Below are 21,712 nucleotides of genomic sequence, written 5' to 3' on the forward strand. Positions count from 1 at the left end.
CGCCAATACGCCTTTTAACTGACCTGACATATAAGAGAATGGCCTCCCCATACAGATGACAATCCAGCATCTGTTGGTTGTACACTATAGCTGACAACTTGCTGTATCAGCCATGATCAGTATTTGCACCTTCTAAATCTGTTTTAACCCCTTAGATGCTGCTGTCAATAGTGACTACATCATTATAAATGGTTAACAGAGTGTGGGGGCTTCTTCTTTATCCCAATTGGTGCCCTCAGATCATGATTTTGTTGTCCTGAAGTTTGCGATGGCCTTAGAGTCTGATGGCTGTAGTAATCTGTTTAGAAGTTAGCAACATTTAGGTGGTAAAAATACACATTTTCATTTCTGTCATGTCACTTTGCATTAATTCCTGTAAAGCACCTGATGGGTTAATAAACTACCTGACAGCAGTTTTCAATATGTTTAGGGGTGCTGTTTTTAAAATGGTATCACGTTTGGGGGTTTCCCAATATATGGGACCCCTAAAGTCACTTCAAACATGGATAAGTCCCTAAAAAAATAAATGTGGTAAATTTCTTTGAAAAAATGAAAAATTGCTGCTACATTTTTAAACCTCCTAAAATGCTAACAAAATAAAATAACATTTTACAAATGGTGATGATGTAAAGCCAACATGTGGGAAATGTTATTTATTAATGGTTTGCTGTTGTATGACTATCTGGATTAAAGGGATAATCATTCAAATTTAGAAAATTGCTAATTTTTTAACATTTTTCTCAAATTTTTTTATATTTTTTATAAATAAACACAAAAAATGTTGAACTTAATTTACCATTATCATAAAGTATAATGTGTCACGAAAAAACAATCTCAAAATCACTGGGATTTGTTGAAGCGTTGCAGAGTTATTACCACATAAAGTGACACTGGTCAGATTTCAAAAATTTGGCTCGGTCACTAAGGGGTTAATTTTACTTTTATTGGTATCTATTTATATTTTTGACACTTACCAGTAGCTGCTGCATTTTCCACCCTAGGCTTATACTCGAGTCATTAAGTTTTACCAGTTTTTTGTGGCAGAATTAGTGGGGTCGGCTTATACTCGGGTCGGCTTATACTCCAGTATATACGGTATATATAATTTTTTTTATTAAAATAAAAAAAAGTTTTGTACACATTTTGTATCGCTGCGACCAGAGCAGCCCAACCTATAAAACTATCCCAGTAGATAACCCCTTTAGTGAACTCCGTAATTAAAAAAAAAAAAAAATGATTTATCATACTGCCGAAAAAAGTGGAATAAACGCAATCAGAAAGACGAATGTAAATAAAGTAGTCGTGTCCTGCAAAAAAACAAGCCATCATACAGATCAATTAGCGGAAAAATAGGTATAGCTCTCAGAATAAAGCGATGCAAAATGAATTATTTTTTCTATAAAATAATTGTGTAAGAGTTATAAAAAATATAAATGTGGTATCACTGTAATCGTACTGACCTGAAGCTGCCTTATCCATTTTAGCACACGCGGAACGTCATAAAAAAAAAAAAAAAAAAAAGTCCTGAATTGCTGGTTATTAATTCTGCCTTCCTAAAAATCGGAAAAAAGTGATCAAAAAACAAGCCCAAGTATGACGGCCGAAATATGAAAAAAATTGGACTTCTCAAAATATGGCAATGCAAAAACTCTCCTTTTTTTGCAAAAAATAAAATGCATGTTTTAGTGTGACAGCAGCCAAGCAGAAGAATTAATATAAATCTGGTATCGCTGTAATGGCAGCGACCGGACGAATAAAGTTGTCTAATCACTTGTACCGCATGAGAAACAACGTAAAAAATAAAACTAGACTTCACCTGCTGTTGATTTGTTCATTCTGCCTCCCAAAGATCGCAGTAAGGTTCGGCTCACATTTATCCTGTGCGTTTCACTGAGTACTTGCATCGGGGATTCCCGCTAAATCTCTGATATGTTATTCAGACGGAACCCCCAGAGGAAGATTCCCTATAATGAGGCAGATGGAGGCATTGTGGATGCCGTCTGACCTGTGATCCGGCGTTATCCGTCTTTGTAGGCGTGCATAAAAGTTCCATCAGCCACAGTTTTTTGTGCACTTCTGGAAAGGAGGAAATCGCTGAACAGAGTCCAGAGTAACTCTGCTGCCTCATTATAGTGAGTGGCTCATTTCATCTGAATCACGTCACTCTGAGATTTAGATGGAATCCCCGAAGTAAGTGTTCCATCTTAGAGTGCCAGATACAAAGTACTGTAAAGGCTCTGGAAAAGCTAAATGTCTTCACGCACACGCACACAATTTCAGTAAATTTTGTGCTCCCAAATCATAGGAAAATCTGCGCTCCAGGAGGCAAACCGCACTCCGTCCCTCCAGAGTCTCATTGTATGGCTAGGAAGCACAGCCACATATGGAGTATTTCTACATTCAGCAGAAATTGTGGTACACATTTTGGTGCCATTTTACCCATTGCTCAGTGTGAAAATGTAAAATCTGGGGCTAAAACAAAATTTTAGTGGTTAAAAAATGTAATTATTTTTTCACTGCCCAATGTTATAAAATTATGTGACACACTTGTGATGAATGCATGTAGAAAAGCCGCGGAGACACCATCACGTGTTTCTCAACGCAAGCAATAAATAGCCAGGTCTTTCACCGGGAAGGAACAACCACGGGAAGGGCAGCATCCAAAAAGGAAAACCACCTATGCCAAAACATGGTATCCATCCACAGATAGCTGTTTCGGGGTATTTGCCCCTCATCAGTGTGGAGTAGGAAACTGGCTATTAGGAGCAGTGCCTAGTAAAAGGATTATAAACCTAACTGGTTTTCCTTTTTGGATGCTGCCCTTCCCGGTGAAAGACCTGGCTATTTATTGCTTGCGTTGAGAAACACGTGATGGTGTCTCTGCGGCTTTTCTACATGCATTTGCATATTTCCCATAAGGGATGGGGGGGGGGCAGTGTTCTGGATCACTGCGTTGAGAAACACGTGATGGTGTCTCTGCGGTGTTGGATGTTTTGATTTTCCCGAGGTCATTCATCCTTATGTTTATAACACTTGTGATGAATGTGACACACTAGATGAATTAATTGAGAGATGTTGTTTGTAAAATGTGGTCTCCTATGGGGTGCTTTCTACTGTTCTAGCACCTCAGGGGCTCTGCCATTGTGACATGGTATCCTCAAACTAGTCCAGCAAAATCTGAACTCCAAGATGGTGCTTCCGCTCTTTTGAGCTTTGCACTGTGTCTCAGAAGTGGTTTTCGACCACATACGCGGTATTGGCGTACTCGGGAGAAATTTCACAGCAAATTTTGCATTTTCTTGTAGCCTTTTGAAATTGAGAAATATTTGGGCTAAAACTTTTTTTTTTTTTTTTTTTTGTGGGAAAAATGTTATATTTTTTTTTCATTTTCACAGATCAACATTGTAAAATTCACCTGTGGGTTCAAGATTCTCGCCACACATCTAGATAAATTCCTTGAGGGATCTAATTTTCAAAATTGAGTCAATTGTGGTGGTTTTCCACTGTCTAGGCACATTAGGGGCTCTCCAAATGAGACACCCGTAGACCATTCCATCAAAGTCTACATTCTAAAACGTCACCTTCCTGAGCCCTGTTGTGCTCCCAAACAGTGTTTTCCCCCCACTGAAGGGGGTATCTCTGTACTCGAGAAATTTCCTAACAAATTGTATGTGCAATTTTTCCTGTTACCCTTATAAAACTGCAAAATATGGGGCTAAAAAATAAAAAAAGATTAAAAAAAAAAAAAAATTGGGGGGAAAATTTAATTTTTTTTTCCCCTATGGCTCAGCATTATAAACTTCTGTGAACCATCTGGGGGTTCAAGGTGCTCACGACCAATCTAGATAAATTCCATGAGTGGGGTTCATTCTGTTTAGGCATATAAGGGTCTCTCCAAGCGCGACATGGTGTCCACTAATTATTCCAGCAAATTTTACATTCAAGCAGTGAAATGGCGCTACAAACTTCCAAGCCCTGCTATCCCCCACATATGGCTTTATCTGCATGATAAAGCGAAATTGCACAGCAAGTGTCTTATTTTCTCCTTTTACCTTTGTGGGAAAAAAAATATACAAGGAATGAGTGTTGCTGCCCTCATACAGAAATAACAGACCACTTGATACTTTATACAATATTCTGGAGTGGGACTCGTTTTGTTGCCTGATAATTACGGTGTAAATCCTACAACTGTTAGGGTTGGTAACCAGATGGATGTTCCAAGATATTGGAGAGCACCAGTCTTCCGTTACCAGTAGGCCTCATTCAGTGTTTGTAAGGCTACTTTCACACTAGCGTTTTTTTAAATCCGTCACAATGCGTCGTTTTGCAGAAAAAACGCATCCTGCAAAAGTGCTTGCAGGATGCGTTTTTTCCCCATAGACTTCTATTGACGACGCATTTGCGACGGATTGGCACACTTCGCATCCGTCTTGCGACGGATGCGTCGTGCTTTGGCGGACCGTCGGGAGAAAAAAACCCTACATGTAACGTTTTTTCTCCCGACGGACCGCTTTTTCCGACCGCATGCGCGGCCGGAACTCCGCCCCACCTCCCCGCACCTTACAATGGGGCAGCGGATGCGCCGGAAAAATGCATCCGCTGCCTCCATTATGCAATGCAGCAAACGCTAGCGTCGGAATTGCGACGGGGAGATTCCGACGCTAGTGTGAAAGAAGCCTTACATGTACTGTCAGTTTTTTCCACAGACCGCACAAAGACCTGTTATATTCTATGTCTCTAGTCATGTGATAGGTGGCCTGCATAAAAAATAACGGAAACATGTCGTTCAGTGCTCCCATTTACACAATATACTGGCACGTACAAGTACAAAAAAAATGTAAGCTTATGAGTAGAGTTGAGCGAATTTTTCAAAATTCAGTTCTGATTGATCATCTGCGAATATTGTTTTTGCAATATTTGCTAAACGTTATTGGAGTCAGTGGGAGTACAAATAACCGAATATGTTCGGATCCGATCATCAAACATAAACTCGCCACGAATAGGCTAATAATATGGCATGAGTATAGCAAATTCAGATTCGGCTACCGATCTACTTATGCGGTGACACACAGATTTTTTTTAAAAACCTTCTTCATATATATTTTTTAGTTCCAAAAATCCAGAAATATTTCTTAGATATCGATAACCAACATGACTTTAAATACTTACACCATTCCATTGGCATACAGTGTGGTCTGATGGGCATGTCTAGTCTGTGTTTGGCGCTTTCTCTGTTGCTGCAATCGCCGGCCCTCCTACCTTGAGTGTCGTGGCTGACATCTACATGATCCAGAGTCTGTTACACGTGCACAGATGCGAGAACAGAACAGGCTGTGGATGACACAGGCAATGTCGGTTAAGGCAGGTGGGCCAGCGATTGCCGGGACAGAGGAGTGGCTGAGCACAGACCAGTAACGCCCATCGGACTGAACTGTTGAAGACCACTTAAAGGTGGCAGGACAGAGAGGTACACCTGTGCAGAAGCGTGGAGGGGAATGCTGTGTGGCTGACATGGTATGCGTGATCCACATGAAGTACAGAAGCAGGACGGCTCGCACAAAGAAAGGGGGCACCATATCGAGACTAGCAACGCCTGTTGGACCGAATACCCCTGTAGGTGAGTATAATAAAAGGCCTTTTTTTTTTTTTTTGCCTTGCAGGGTGAAGCCATATATAAGCAGCATTAAAGAATGTTGTCACATGGCGCTGAAAGATGATGGCCGTACGTTATATCAGAAAAAAACTGACCGCTTCCTTTTAAAGTTGCATCTCCAGCCCGCAGCTTTCAGAGCAGGTCTTAGGTCTACTAATTAGCGCCTTGTGATTGAGGTCCAGATCTGTGTGCTTCTCGGTGTAACTATAGTGATAGCAGTGCGCTGTCCACAACAAACCACTGATGGCTGAATGTGTTAGAACAGAACTTGGGCTGAACTTTCTAGTTCTACAGCTCTACTATTTACTAGAGCTGTCTATCAAGGAGAGCCCGCCCTGCCGGAGACAAGGAAGTAAGGAGACAGCATAGCCCTGAGCTGCTCAAGACACAAACTTGAGAATAACACTTTAACCCTCAGTCAGTTGTGCTTAAATACTTATACTATTAGTCTTGTGCACCTCGCTGTGGCTTGTGCAGCCAACGCCGCGTCTCGATGCACTGAGAAGGGGGGCTTGTCTACCTTCTAGACGTACGAAAATATGACTAAAACAAACTTGCTTGGGGTCCAGTTATTATCCGATTTGATAGAATGGTGTATATTTGCTATTACATAAACAAGAGGGCGATCAATTAGAAACTAGTATGGTTTATTTTCTTGCAGTTGGTTGATGTGTCCAAATCATAGAGGACGGAAGTGTCTTGCTGAAATATTTTTCAACATTTTAAGAGGAGTAGAATAAAATTAAATCCTATCCAAAACCATATTCCATTAACCCACCAATGTGCTGTAGCATATGCGTATACAAGTACTGCACAAATAATGAATCCAACTCTGATAAAACATATATTTTATAAAGCTGGCCGACAACCTCTATGGCTCCACTCGGCTTTCCCAGACTCTAAAATGCAGTTGAACAAATTCCGGAAAAATCATGGTGATTCTGTGCTTCTGAGGTTACCAAACCCACCCACTTTTAACTAAGCACAGAATTCCAATACAAATTTGAAGATCATGTGAGTTGGGTTAGTGATGAGGCTGGGGGAGGATGAATGCCATATTGTTTTTGTGTTTTTTTTTGTTTGTTTTTTAATGGTTATTACGGTAAATGTAAAAGCATTTCTATCAGACTACAGCAGGAAGTCACAATGACGAAGTCGTTCCAACATGTTAAAAATGCCCATATCTATCTTTAAAAGTACTGTTAATTTCCAAGAGTGTGCCATTATATTGTTAGCTATAAGGGATACTCCTGTGGTGTCCCCCATGCTGTATTTGTGAAATACAAAACATGGGATTTTACAGATAATCTTGGCGAGTGAAGTTCAATGTAATAATTGTAGCATTTTTTCCCTAGTTTTCAGATGCCTAGTTAATGAGAGTAACAAGTGAGCTAATTGTAGAAATGAAAGCATGCAATCAAGAGTAGCAGGTTTACTTAAGCAAAGTAGCATTTCCTGCTGCAGGAAATATTTGTCTGTTAGCTTGTCCAAACAAAAGAATTCACTAGATCCTATCCACTTTTGGGGCAGATGCCAGGCTGAGCTGGCAGTGCCTCTTCTTAAAAGGCAACATTTTAAGCACAAGTGAAAATAGGGGAATCCTCATCTGTTACATTTCCTCAACAATACACTTTAGATCCTCGGATCCAATTACTTCCTCCCTTCCATGAGCAGTGTAAAGACAAACTGTGGAGCTGTGCTTTCCTCTTGCGCGCAGACATTGGGCACACCTTCCGCTCGCGCTGACATTAGTGCAAGCAGGTGACACGTAGGCTCTCTGATGTGTGCTAAGCAGGTGGAGCGAGAACGCACATCTACTAAACAGCCACCTTCTTTACCATTCCACACCAGCTGGGGTTTGCCGTCCCTGTGCCATAGTGGAGGTGAGTTTCTCTGCTTCCCCTCTTGTAGGATTGATGCTACATGACATACACTGGGATCTTCCCGTTCACATGCATTCTATAGCCTGACATTGATTCTTTCATTCAGTGGAGACTGTTGATGTGCCTCCTTTTTTTTTTTTCTCCCTCTTTCCATCTATTCTGCTCAGGGCAAGGTGGATATGCTGTTTGCTGAGTGCATTGATGCACATCAATGTCTACAAACTGCTAGATCTCGTAGAAACTCGCCTTACAATAGCCAAACCCTGACCACCACCTAGCAAGAAATCACCACCTGATTAGTTATCACAGAACCTAGGGCGTGTGTTACATTAGATGCTACAATATGTCAGACCCTGTTGGGTAAAATGAATCACTTCCGTGAGATTACCTACTTGTAGCTTGTGTTTGAGATACTCATCTTAACGTATTGCGACCATCGTGTAATGTCAGGGTTCACATTTCCAGTTCTGTACACACATTCTCACACCCACAGACCTGCTGCAAGTGGCATAGAACTAGGTTACCATGAACTTATGTCTACATGATTCTGATGTCTTGGGTGTCTGTGACTCAGTGGAACGAGTAAGAATTAAAGAAATAACATTCAAGATATGACTGAGGCACCAAAACTTGTGTAAAGATTTTTTTTTTGTGTGTAAATTGGTTATTGAATGTTAAAGTAAAGGTCATATCCATCAAACACGTCACTAATAAAGTCTGCTCTGTTTCGGCTGTACTGGAACACTACGTTCAAGCATACTGTAATAAATCTGTGGTCTTTCCACTTTGTCTACTGGTGTCTGTTCAGTGCTTCAGATGCACGTGAAATACAGCGAGGTGTGGCAGGCAAGGAATTCTTCTCTGGGCTCCTTTACGCTGACAATTCAGTAAGATGTACATTTTTCGGGTTGGTTTTTATAAGCAAAAATAAATATTAGACAGGTGTATTAGAAATTAGCACACAATGCGTTTCACAAAATCCGTATAAGGGGGACAAGTAATATGGGTAAGCCCTGTGGGTTTTAGGAATACTTAGTGAGTTACTTTAGTAATGTTGAGTCTTCTTATTGTGGGTATTTTTCTGTGATCATCATTCTAGCAGGGCTGTAAATGTGTAGCATACCTATAATTTAGTGGCTGAGCAGCTAGTGTTTATAAGCCATTAACTTCAAAGCTGTTTGGAAGAGTTTTCTGAGCTCTACTTTTCAGGAGTCTTGAGACTACTTTTATAGTTGTTGTTTAACTCGTTTTGTGACTTTGAGTTAAACATTAACAATTTGACACAGGCTGCCTTAAATCGCATGAATATATGCATGGTGATGTGCCTTCTATTACCTTCATCTGGAAAGTAGTAACACTTGTACCCTGTTTGGTTGTGTTTACTAACTGGCTAAATTCTCTTAAAAGGATTGTCTAGATGAAGAGGACAAGTTTATTGTTAAAGGTGTGTAACAAAAAACAAGGTTGTTGAGTAAGGCCATGTTCACACAGTGCGTTTTTTACTGCGGAACCGCAGCGGTATTGCCGCTGCGGTTCCGCAGCAGTTTTCCATGCAGGGTACATAACAATGTAACCCTATGGAAAACAGTCACTGCTGTGCACATGGTCCGTAATTTCGTTTAAAAAGCCGCGCAGAATAGCTGCGGCAAAAAAGGAGCATGTCACTTCTTTTTCCTGAACCGCAGCGGTTCTGCACCCATAGACCTCCATTGTGAGGTCAAAATCGCAGTAAAACCCGCAGATCAAAAATATATCTGCGGGTTTTACTGCGATTTGATGTGCAGAACCGCTGCAGCAGGAAGTGCGGGGGAGCGGGCGGAAGTGCGTGGGCAGAGTGTGGCTGCCCCCCCGTGCTCCGATGCCCCCCCCCGTGCTCCGATGCCCCCCCCGTGCTCCGATGCCCCCCCCCAGTGCTCCGATGCCCCCCCGTGCCCTAATCTCCCCCCCTTATACTTACCCGGCGTCCCGGTGTCCGTCCGGCCGTCTTCTCCCTGGGCGCCGCCATCTTGCAAAATGGCGGGCGCATGCGCAGTGCGCCCGCCGAATCGGCCGGCAGATTCGCTCCAAAGTGCATTTTGATCACTGAGATAGGTTATATCTCAGTGATCAAAATAAAAAAATAGTAAATGACACCCCCCCCCCACTTTGTCACCCCCATTGGTAGGGACAATAAAAAAATTAAGAATTTTTTTTTTTTTTTTTCACTAAGGTTAGAATAGGGTTAGGGGTAGGGTTAGGGGTAGGGGTAGGGTTAGGGTATTTTCAGCCATTTTAGCCCTAAAAAGCTTCCTAGGAAACACACAGTCTCTGCATAGAAAACTGCATAAAAAAACGCATCAAAAAACGCATCAAAAAAGGACAAAAAAAGGACCAAAAAAAGGACCTGCGTTTTCTGCCAAGAGCTGCAGTTTTTAAAAAAAACTGTCCTGAAAAAAAAAAAGGATGGAAATCCTGAACGTGTGAACATACCCTAAAGGTACCGTTACACTAAACGATTTACCAATGATCACGACCAGCGATACGACCTGGCCGTGTTCGTTGGTAAGTCGTTGTGTGGTCGCTGGGGAGCTGTCACACGGACAGCTGTCTCCAGCAACCAACGATCCGGGGAAAGACTTCAGCATCGTTAAAACTGTCTTTAACGATGCCGAAGTCCCCGGGTAACCAGGGTAATCATCGGGTTACTAAGTGCAGGGCCGCGCTTAGTGACCCGATATTTACCCTGGTTACCATTGTAAAAGTTAAAAACAAAACACTACATACTTAAATTCTGATGTCTGTCACGTCCCACGCCGTCAGCTTCCCTGCACTGTATCAGCATCGGCCATAAAGCACCACTGTGCTCTGCTTTACGGCTGGCGGCGCTGACAGTCAGTGCAGGGAAGCGGACGGCGGGGGACGTGACAGACATCAGAATGTAAGTATGTAGTGTTTTTTTTTTTTTTTTTTAACTTTTACAATGGTAACCAGGGTAAATATCGGGTTACTAAGCGCGGCCCTGCGCTTAGTAACCCGATGTTTACCCTGGTTACAGGTGAACACATCGCTAGATCGGCGTCACACACGCCGATCCAGCGATGACAGCGGGGTGATCAGCGACCAAAAAAAGGTCCTGATCATTCCCAGCGACCAACGATCTCCCAGCAGGGGCCTGATCGTTGGTCGCTGTCACACATAAAGATATCATTAGCGAGATCGTTGCTACGTCACAAAAAGCGTGACGTTGCAGCGATATCCTTAATGATATCGTTGTGTGAAGGTACCTTAACTCTAATTCCTATCTGAAAGATGTCCCAATTTTCGGCTACAAACTGAGGTCCCAGCAAGTCCTTTTCCAATATGTCAGACATGGGAGAGCTTTTCCTGTGTCTGGATGTGACCAGAGTTTTGAGCGTGTAGAGGGGGCTGGCTGCTTATTTCAAGGAGTTAAATCAATCCGTTTTCTGTCGTAACCAACTCCTACCACTTACTGGATCAGCTGTTGAACTAAACAGTCGGCAAGCGCCTCTCACAATCTTGTCATGTGCTGATGCAGTGCCAATCGGTGACGGACCCTGGACTATAGCTTTAAGCTGCGGACAGGAATACTTTTTAAGATGGGAACTTTTTTTAAATTTTTTTAGTTCTGCTGCATAACCCTGTAATGCAAACTACAGTACAACATGTGTAGGCTAGCATCAGACAGATGTGTGCAACAGAACTGAGGCGACTTATGGCTTTACACTTGTCATAACACAATTGTCTGTAGGGTTGATCAGAAAGATTAGCAGGACCCTGATCCAGCGGTCACATCCATGGCCGGAGGGCCAGAGCCATGCGAATCTCCTTACCTCTTTCTACATGCCTGAATTCCTGGAACCTTTTCTGATTAGTAGGTCTGGTGCAACATCAAGCTTTTGTTTGTGTTACATGTATATCCACCATGGCCATTGATGCAGGATGCTCAGTTTGTGGTGTGGGGCACGGGAGAAGGAAGGATCCGAACAAGCTGAAGGAAATTGCACAGCAATAGAGCAATAGTTAGTGATGTATTTATCAGTAATGATTATGCAAAAGTGGTTATGTAAGTGCTAAGTTTTACAACCTTTTATATCTAAAGGCAGGCATATACTTTTCACAAATGCTAAATGCACTGCGTGAAATTTAAAGCTCTACATCTTTTCCACTCTAACCACTTAAGTGAAAATTGTGTTAACAGGTCAGTTTTGAGATGATTGAGGGCTGTTTTTTTTTTGTTTTGTTTTATGCATCAATGTGTAAAGATAACAAAGTTTGAGAATTGCAATATTCTCTTTATTAATTTCAAATCGGTGTTTTTATTTTAAATGTGGTAGTATTTTTCCCCACATAGCGATTTATTTATAAAAAAAACAAAACACATTAGTAATCTTGCATTTTTCAGACTGGCCACTGAGACTTTAGACTGCTACTTATCATAAGAGGCGGAATTACAATGAGACCGGGTGCACACGATCCGGAGGTAGCAGCACTTTGGAGACTGCGTATGTTCGCTGCATCCAAAGCGCTGCCGTCTATTGAACGCAGGTGAATCCGCATGTGTTCACTGAACCGTGCAGATTCACAGAGTTCAATATATTGTACGGGTGACACTTCTCTTGCGGAGACTAACGTCTCCGTGGGTGATCCACTGGCGTCTGTGGACACATAGTGGACTTGGTATTTCTTGAAATCCCATCCACTATGCTGTAACATCTGGCATCTGTGGGTTTGTCAAACCTGCAGCAACTCTGGGTCATGTGCACCCGGCCTGACAGGTAACATCTTTATATACAGCAGACTACACTGGATTAATTGTGTATAAGTGTATATACAGTGTGTCTGTAAAGTCATGGTGCACTTTTTTGACCAGTCACTGGAAAGCAACAAAAAACTATAGAAATGTGAAATCTGCTCCAAATAAAAGAACTCTCCCAGTTTCATACCTATTCAGTGCAGTTCAATGTGGGCTCCATTTGTTGCCCTACACACATCCAAACGATAGTGAAGTTTTTGAGACACACACGGGTTAGGACATATGGTGTAACAGAGTGAATAACATCTGTGATTCTATGTTTTAAGTGATTAATGTTGTTGATACATTCAGTGTACACATGTTGCTTCACATAACCCCATAAGTAAAAGTCTAAGGGTGTCAGATCTGGGGATTGTGGTGGCCATGGCTTGACAGAACCCCTGCCTATCCACCGCCGGGGGGAATGTTCGATCCAGAAACTCACGAACAATAGTGGCGTGGTGTGGAGGAGCGCCATCCTGTTGAAAGATGACACCTTCTGGAAATTGTGGCACTGCATACAATTCCAACATGTCAAGGTACGTGTTCGCCGTCACAGACCGCTCCGCGAAAAAAATGGGCCTGTCACCTTACCATGCAACAGGCTACACCACACGTTCACTTTATGGGTGTTACATTCGTGCTCAACATAGGCATAAGGATGTTCAGCAGCCCATATTCAGACAATATCGTGATGAACATGTCCACAGATATGGAAGGTCGCCTCATCGCTAAACACAATCTTCTGCAAAAATCTTGCATGTTTGTCAATCTTATGAAGCATATCTGTAGCAAACGTGCATCGTTTAGGTCTATCCACCGATTTGATAGCGTGCAACAGCTGCAATTTGTATCCCGTAAAGTAGAGACGTTTCTTTAACTCCTTATGAACTGTAGTCTTGCTTAGGTGTAATTGTCAAGCACACGCACGCACAGATTTTTTTTAGGGCTACTTAGGTAGCTATCCCGTATAGCGGCTACAGACTCATTACTGACTGGCCTACCAGAACGAGGTTTCTCCACCAAACTGCCAGTTTCCTTCAACTGCTTATCCCACCGAGTAACGTTATTCCTATGTGGTGGCGCTTTGTTATAAACGCGCCAATATTCATGTAGCACTTTGGTCACGGATTCAAATTTAGCGAGCCACAGAACACACTGAACTTTCCTCTGTACCATCCACATCTCGACTGGCATAGCAAACCACACAGCTGGCATAAGCTTGTGGTTGCATGATGTCACAGACCTGGCAGTGCATTAATCGGAGTTCAAGTTATCAGGGGTTAATCTGACTGGGGGCTCAGCAACAGCTTAAATTAGTTTGTGTTGTTTGATTGCTTCTTGTTATCTCTCATTAACAGGTCTGAAATGAGCCAGAGAAAGGGCGCCAAAATGTAAACTATAAATAGATCCTGTGACTGGTCAAAACAGAGTGCACCATGACTTTATAGAGACACTGTATATTATTTATAAATCCTCTAAAAACAACACACTTTATATCTCATTAAAAAAAAACCATAACCCATGTGGTATGAAGAGTGGACAGGAATCCAATAATCCAGTGAGGACCACCGTAGTATTAAGTTGCTCAAATATTCTTTCTGATAAGAACTATAAATTCCTGATAATACCAATTATAGACTTAATAATCCCTATTTATTGCCTGAACTGATACTGCCTATCGTGGAGGTTGGCACCCTAATACTCACAAATTAGCGCCCTCACTCCTCAGCGGCTCTCGCTCATTTTCTGCTATTTAGCTCACTTTATCAAGGCATAAAAGGGAGAATGAGGAACAGCCTAATCGAGTGCATACAGGTGCTTCTCACAAAATTAGAATATCATCAAAAAGTTAATTTCTTTCAGTTCTTTAATACAAAAAGTGAAACTCGTATATTATATAGTCATTACAAACATAGTGATCTATTTCAAGTGCTTATTTCTGTTAATGTTGATGATTATGGCTTACAGCCAATGAAAACCCCAAAGTCATTATCTCAGTAAATTAGAATACTTTATAACACCAGCTTGAAAAAGGATTTTAAAATCCGAAATGCTTCTAATGTGGGAAGCACCTGTAGATATTTCTAACATCTAGATAAATATGTAGTAAAATGTAAAAACATATTAATTGTAGAAACTTCCTCAATGCGTTTCCCTGGCCGTTTGGTTCATCAGGAGGCTGTTGATGGAAAAAGATCATGATGGCTGTAAATTCATGATGAAAGGATCACAGGCTGAAATGGTCTAACTGGTGGCAACAAGTCTAGGCTTTAAATGTGCCTCTGAATTAATTAGCTCACCCATTCCCCACGCCCACTTAGTATACTATTAAAATGCATCAGGATACCCTGTCCCCACTATCTTGTATGTACATGCTTCTGTCTCAAATTGAACACTAGAGGTTGAATTTTCTCATTCTGACCTAATGCGCATGCACAGAGGTGGAAGTAACGTGTGCACTTCAACCTGGAGCGCAGTCACAGAGATACTTCCGGTATGCGTGCCATGGTCTAATGTGCACTTGGCAGTCAGTCCCAGAATCGGAGGTGACTTGGCACTCCAGCCTGCAACGCAACCACAATGATACCGCCGGTACACAATCATGCGCACTTCTCATTTATATTGATATGTACTAAGATGATTTATATATTTCCTACGATGGGAGTACCACCAACTCGGTGGTCAAGAGCATGGCATTCTAATTGGTTTTCTCCATCAATCAACTGATAAAGTTACTTTTCGAGAGTATCCCTCAACAGAGAGGGAAAAGAGGATGGTGGTCCTCATTGGATTCCCATCCACTTTTCATACCACATGGGTTATGGTGTTTTTAAATGAGATGTAATAAAGGTGTGTTTTTTAGAGGATATATATTCACAATACTTTCGTGATCCTCCACGATCTAGATATTTTTTGTTCTATTTAAGTTAATGTTGGAGCATGGCAAACTTCCTTTCAGGCCCTATTACCGTAATATTGAGTTATAGATGGAGGAAACCAACTAGGTATTGTCGATAAGTGGTTCCTCCTTTAAAAATATTGAAAACCCTTTTAAAAATGTATATCTGGGACATAAAGAAACGTTAAGACTTGCTGGGAAATAAAGGGCCTAAAAATTACATTAATAAGAATATTGCACTAAAAAGCTTGAATAAAAAAAAAAAAAAAATCAACCATCACCACATACAACTAGTCCCCAACTTCTTGCAACCTAGGCTAAGGAATCTATTAAGTCGTTAAGATTTATGGAAATCCTCCTTGTAAAGGAAAAGGTGGTTTTTAAGGACTCAACTATTACACAAAAAAAAAAAAAAAAAAAACTAAAAAAATGGAACAGTCTGATTTGAAGGAGCCCAGGAATCAAAAGCTGACCCGGTTTTCGACAGGAGAGAACTTATTACAGACCTCAGTTGAAAAATTTCCATCGATCCTTAAATAAAGGAAACGCATACGATTTAGCACATTTGACACAAAGCTCCCTTAGACCTACGGTAAATGGCATACAAGGAATCAGTCCAGACCAAAAGGAACATTGAGGGAAATGTCTATAACATCAGATACAACCTTAAGATCTTTATCTCCATCTTCCTCAGCCTCACGTTCCTCTTTTTAATAAAGAGACCACCCATGTGCTATGGTCTCAGAAAAAGACCCTAATGGGTCAGGGACAGATTATAAACCTGACTTCATATGGTCTTTCAAAAATGGAAGGACTTAATTGTGTACCCATGAATCCGTTCAATTCTGTCAAGGATATAAATATCTTTGGATGGAATCTTAAATGGAAATTATAAATAATTAATTATATGGAGGGGTTGGCGCAAAGGCAACAGTACCTAAAGGAAGGAAAAAAAATGCAGCTGCGAAATAGGACAAAAACCACCAATATTGTCAACGAAAATAACAATTGTAAAACCTACATATATTTCGCTCTGTGCATATATTCTATCCTTAGTAGAAACGAGGCTGCCTATTACCCATAAGATATACTAGCTATTTAATAATAAAATTAGCACACAACAATGAATACAATCAGTCTTTCAGTGCAATGGCTGCACACATATTAAAAGATATATATATATATAAAACTAGTATATATAAACTAGTGGTGCGCAACAAGGACTGATGCATGCTGAAAACCTGTGGTGCTGCAGACGCCAGACAGGACCTAGCGTGACCTAAAAAGTCACGTGACCACCCGAGGTAGGGAACGCTGTGTGGACCAGTTCCTACGCGTTTCGTCAGCATCCCTGACGAAGAAGACCGCGATCTTCGAAACGCGTAGGAACTGGTCCACACAGCATTCCCTACCTCGGGTGGTCACGTGACTTTTTACGTCACGCTAGGTCCTGTCTGGCGTCTGCAGCGCCACAGGTTTTCAGCATGCATCAGTCCTTGTTGCGCACCACTAGTGAGGACGCTTAGGGGGTGTATGTCACCGGCCGGGACTACACTCCTGAAGAGACACACATTTTTTCCTTCCTCTTTTCCTTACTTCGGACTCCGTCTGGATTTTCACCAGGAACGTAACCCTTGATTGGTAGACTGTCATCATCGGGTAATGAGGCTTTTTGTCGACACTATACATTCTAATGACATTGAACTATTCATCTATTTGCGTACCTGAACTAATGCATTTTTATATATATCTTTTAATATGTGTGCAGCCATTGCACTGAAAGACTGATTGTATTCATTGTTGTGTGCTAATTTTATTATTAAATAGCTAGTATATCTTATGGGTTATAGGCAGCCTCGTTTCTACTAAAGATAGAATATATGCACAGGGCGAAATATATGTAGGTTTTTTAAATAGAAATTAGTTTGTCAACAACTTGACAGAGAGCAGTTCCACCAGCTTGGATTACTGGCATTGAGGGGTACCAGGCACCGATGCCGTTAACTACAGGAAGGGGATAAGGATGGAGGCCGTGGACCATGCACAACTAAAAATTAAGGAAAAAAAAAAGTACCTGCATGCCCCTCCTCCCCCAACAATGAGCCCACAAATATTAATATTTTTGAGCCTGGAAAAAGATCTGTGTAAGGTTGCAAACAAAAAAAAAAAAAACACCATATTTCTAATTCATCTGAGAGTGAATCACGAGCAGTAATAGAACTTGAAAATAATAAACAGTTGATAATTACAGAAACAGATAAAGGGGAATACAAAGACCCTCATTGATAATTTGGAGGTTGGTAGGATAAAGGTCTTGCCGTATATACTCAAGTATAAGTTGAGTTTTTCAGCACATTTTTTTTTTTGGTGCCGGAAAAGTCCCCTTTGGCTTATATTCGAGTGAGGGTACCAGAAGATGGATGGGGAGTGGCAGCAACAGAGCAGCAGGTCTCAGAAGATGGCTGCTGCAGCTAAAGCCTGTGCCCGCTGCTAAAGAGAAATTAATATTCACTGCTCTCGCAGCGAATATTAATTTCTTTAATGGTGGTTACTGTAGTTGCAGCCACTGGCTTCCTGAAGTGGCGGGGTGATCATATGTGCCTGCTACTTAAGGTACCTTCACACTGAACGATATCGCTAGCGATCCGTGATGTTGCAGCGTCCTGGCTAGCGATATCGTTGAGTTTGACAGGCAGCAGCGATCAGGATCCTGCTGTGCCATCGTTGGTCGGAGCAGAAAGTCCAGAACTTTATTTCGTCGCTGGATCTCCCGCAGACATCGCTGAATCGGCGTGTGTGACGCCGATTCAGCGATGTCTTCACTGGTAACCAGGGTAAACATCGGGTTACTAAGCGCAGAGCCGCGCTTAGTAACCGATGTTTACCCTGGTTACCAGCGTAAACGTAAAAAAAAAAACCAAACACTACATACTTACATTCCGGTGTCTGTCCCCCGGCGCTCTGCTTCTCTGCACTGTGTAAGCGCCGGCCGGAAAGCAGAGCACAGCGGTGACGTCACCGCTCTGCTTTACGGCTGGCGCTCAGTCAGTGCAGAGAAGCACAGCGTCGGGGGACAGACACCGGAATGTAAGTATGTAGTGTTTTTTTTTTTTTTCTACGTTTACGCTGATAACCAGGGTAAACATCGGGTTACTAAGCGCGGCCCTGCGCTTAGTAACCCGATGTTTACCCTGGTTACCAGGGGACTTCGGCATCGTTGGTCGCTGGAGAGCTGTCTGTGTGACAGCTCTCCAGCGACCACACAGCGACGCTGCAGCGATCGGGATCGTTGTCTAGATCGCTGCAGCATCGCTAAATGTGACGGTACCTTTAAGGGAATGAATATTCACTGCTCTCTGCGTATAGGCGTGAATTTTAATTCCCTTAAGTAGCAGGCACACGTGGTCACTCCGTGGCTGCTGGCCCCGGAACAAGATGCTATGAGGGAGCGCAGGGACGGTAAGTAGGAATGTATACAGTAATATGTATATATATTATAATAATTTTTTTTTTTTTTTTTGCTGATGGGGGCTTTGCGTATCAGGACAGGGATGAGTAGCCATGATGCATACCAAGCCCATCAGTCTGGACCATGCCGTCTGATTATAACTGAAGAGATATCGATATACATTTTTTTTATTTTTTGTGTTATTTGCATAGAGGGTTGGAGATCATGTATACAGCAATTTATTATGCTCTGAGAGGGCTTAAAGCTGCTGTGTGTACGAAACCTGGTGATTGGTTCTCTTTAATGATGATCCCAGAAGTTTTCTGCCATGGATAACAAGATTTTTATCTTTTTAATATTTGATATTTTGCAGATCGCTAACCAAGCTTCAGGATGTTTGATGGGGACTATGACTACCTCATCAAGTTTTTAGCGTTGGGTGACTCCGGCGTTGGAAAAACCAGCTTTCTCTACCAATATACAGATGGGAAATTTAATTCAAAGTTCATCACAACAGTAGGAATAGACTTCAGGGAAAAGAGAGTGGTAAGAATTTATTTATATATTATTTTTTTTTCTTGTGTAGCCTTTTCTATTCAAAATGATACCAAGGTTATTCCTCTTGTTTTGGTTCGGACCAAAATCTATATGTTTGTGGATGGTATGGATCTATCGCAGACCCTGAAACCATACGTCTAACTGTATTTCAACCTAATCCGCATATACTGAAATCAATTGAGCTTATATTCAGGACCGCTATGGAGTAAGGGAACGCTGCATGGCCACTTTATTGGAGCTACCCATCTGGTAGCATATTGGACCTTATTTTTTGGCCTTCAGAACTGCAGCAATTTGTCATATCATAGATTTTACTATGGATTATCTCATTCTGTGGGAGCATTGACCCAGGCAGACAAGAATGTTTTCTCACAGTTTTCACATATTTAAATGGAAGTACTGATCTGCTCTGAGAACCCCCATTTTGACACCGCCTGAAATGCTCCATGTGAGTAAGATCTGGTGACTATCCTGTTCATCGAACCAATTAATTACTATACGACCTATGGGGCATTGTCCTGCTAAAGTGTCTACATTACAGCAAACTGCTGCTGTGAAAGAATGAACTTGGTAAGCCTAACTGTCCAAACTCCCAACCATGGATTTCGGAGGTCCAAGTATATGCCTATAATACATTCTCCACATAATTACTTAATCAATTACTTTTTGCAGCAATTTTCTGAAAACACAAGAAAAAAATAATGCACCTCTAGTGCAACGTTGGAACCCACCCTAAATGAGAGAGGTTTCCTACAGTTCTAGTTAAACTGGAAAAATCTTACAATAATGTCTGGGAGGAAGGGAAAAGTCACAGGTGCTTAGATAGCTGCATGGTAAATACAGCACATGCTGTCTGAACTCTGCGATAATGGTCTCTGTGAACCATGTGGAAACCTTTGCACCTTTCCTTTTTGTTCTGTGTATTTCTTTAGAAAACCTTTTATTTTCTGAACTAAAAGCTTAAGAATGTATTGTCACGCTTTCATATCTCACATAGTTGAGAAACCTTCATGTATTCCCTCACTATTAAACCAGATGTGCCGGTTCCACCAGTTTTAAGCTCTGTTGGTTTAGATATTTTTGAAATTTCGCTAGAAGCTGTTATCACAGAATGAAAATTAAATGCCCAACAGTTTCATTTAGCGTGAATTTTACCTCCGCCCGTCAGGTATTTCCCGATCTGTAACATTCTGATCTGCAATCTTAGCATTTAATGCATACATTTTTTTTTCCCTATAAAAATACCTTACGACTCACCCTGAAACATCCATTTTTTTTCTAAATATGGTGTGGTGTTCTGGTGCAGTGGTGTCCATCTTGGTGAGGTCATTAGAATTATTTTGGAGGCTGCTCTTTGCAGCTGGAATGAGTTGATTTGATTTGTTCATGCAATGGTTCAGCACCACAACTTCCTGTACATCTTAAAGGACCAATTTCTTTAAATCGTGACATTTTACAGATAACAAGTTAATTACCTACTGATTTTTCTGCCGTTCCCAAGGAGTCTGTAGGTGAAAGACCAACCTAAAGAGAACCTATCTGTATTTTGGACATTAGTATTTACTAAAACAGTAGTGTTCTCCAAGAAAATAATTCTGGGGCATAGTTTTCTCCCCCCCTCCCCCCCCCCCCATGTTTACTTTGTATCCTTCCTCTTTGTTTTTATTAATGAAGTAGAATACGTCATTATTATTATTCAATACGTCGTCAATGTTGTCTTGGTGGTGGGTGTCACCAGCAGCAGGTGGGGGAGCGCCACCACTATTCACAACCTTAAAGCATACCGCTTTCTCTGAGGACTATACAGCCCATTGTACACATCACCACAACCAGGGAGGCTTCCCTATACAGTGTACATCCACCTCCAAGGCAACACTGACGACGTATTGAATAAGACCTGGGATAGGTCAAAACGTCACTCAATTATATAGTCGCTCGGAAAAATTTTCTGCGCTCTGCCACTTTTTACTGTGTTTTTTTTTTTTTGGCCTCACCAATAAACGTTTTTTTCTTGCATCACTTGAAAATCCTCATTGTGCAGTGAATTTCTACTTTATGGACTCGGGGTCATCCGGCCCATTACACCTCTGATTAGGACAGAGTGCATGCCATTATCTTTCTTTATTGTTTATTAATGAATTTTCAAGTGAGTGTTAAAATTTCCATTATCAAAGGGAGAGTGTCTACACAGTCAGCAGTGTCGACGCTCACTAGTAACAACACCCAATTGTAAGTTTGTCAACTACAAGCGTTTTTCTGCTACTCTGACAACCCCTTCTCAATTACTGTATTCCACGCATAGAATAAAATCCCCTTACACTTGCCTCTGGTGACAGTGCCATTCCAGCAACATCGTTGATGGGGGCTCATGTGACACTGTTGTTGCATGAGACATGAGCCCTGCAGCTAATCTGTGGCCACTGTTAGCAGCCTCTAATTGGTTGCAGGGCTCACGTCACATAACCTCGAGAGCCCC

The 21,712-nt window shown here is 41.6% G+C and overlaps 1 protein-coding gene across 9 annotated transcripts in view; it reads left to right on the forward strand.

The window, feature by feature from the left end:
* RAB27A (RAB27A, member RAS oncogene family) overlaps positions 1-21,712 on the forward strand; it is a 113,551-nt gene that overhangs the window by 64,156 nt on the left and 27,683 nt on the right. For 7 of the 9 annotated variants that reach the window (XM_069765965.1, XM_069765959.1, XM_069765964.1 and 4 more), the window contains one exon: positions 19,052-19,224. In XM_069765965.1, the coding sequence (XP_069622066.1) occupies positions 19,072-19,224 (153 nt within the window). In that variant the 5' untranslated portion in view covers positions 19,052-19,071. Of the gene's footprint in view, positions 1-7,399; positions 7,537-19,051; positions 19,225-21,712 lie in introns of those variants that run through there. The other 2 variants (XM_069765956.1, XM_069765961.1) reach the window with 1 other exon arrangement.

This window comes from Ranitomeya imitator, chromosome 4 (assembly GCF_032444005.1).
Source record: "Ranitomeya imitator isolate aRanImi1 chromosome 4, aRanImi1.pri, whole genome shotgun sequence".
NCBI lineage: Eukaryota > Metazoa > Chordata > Amphibia > Anura > Dendrobatidae > Ranitomeya > Ranitomeya imitator.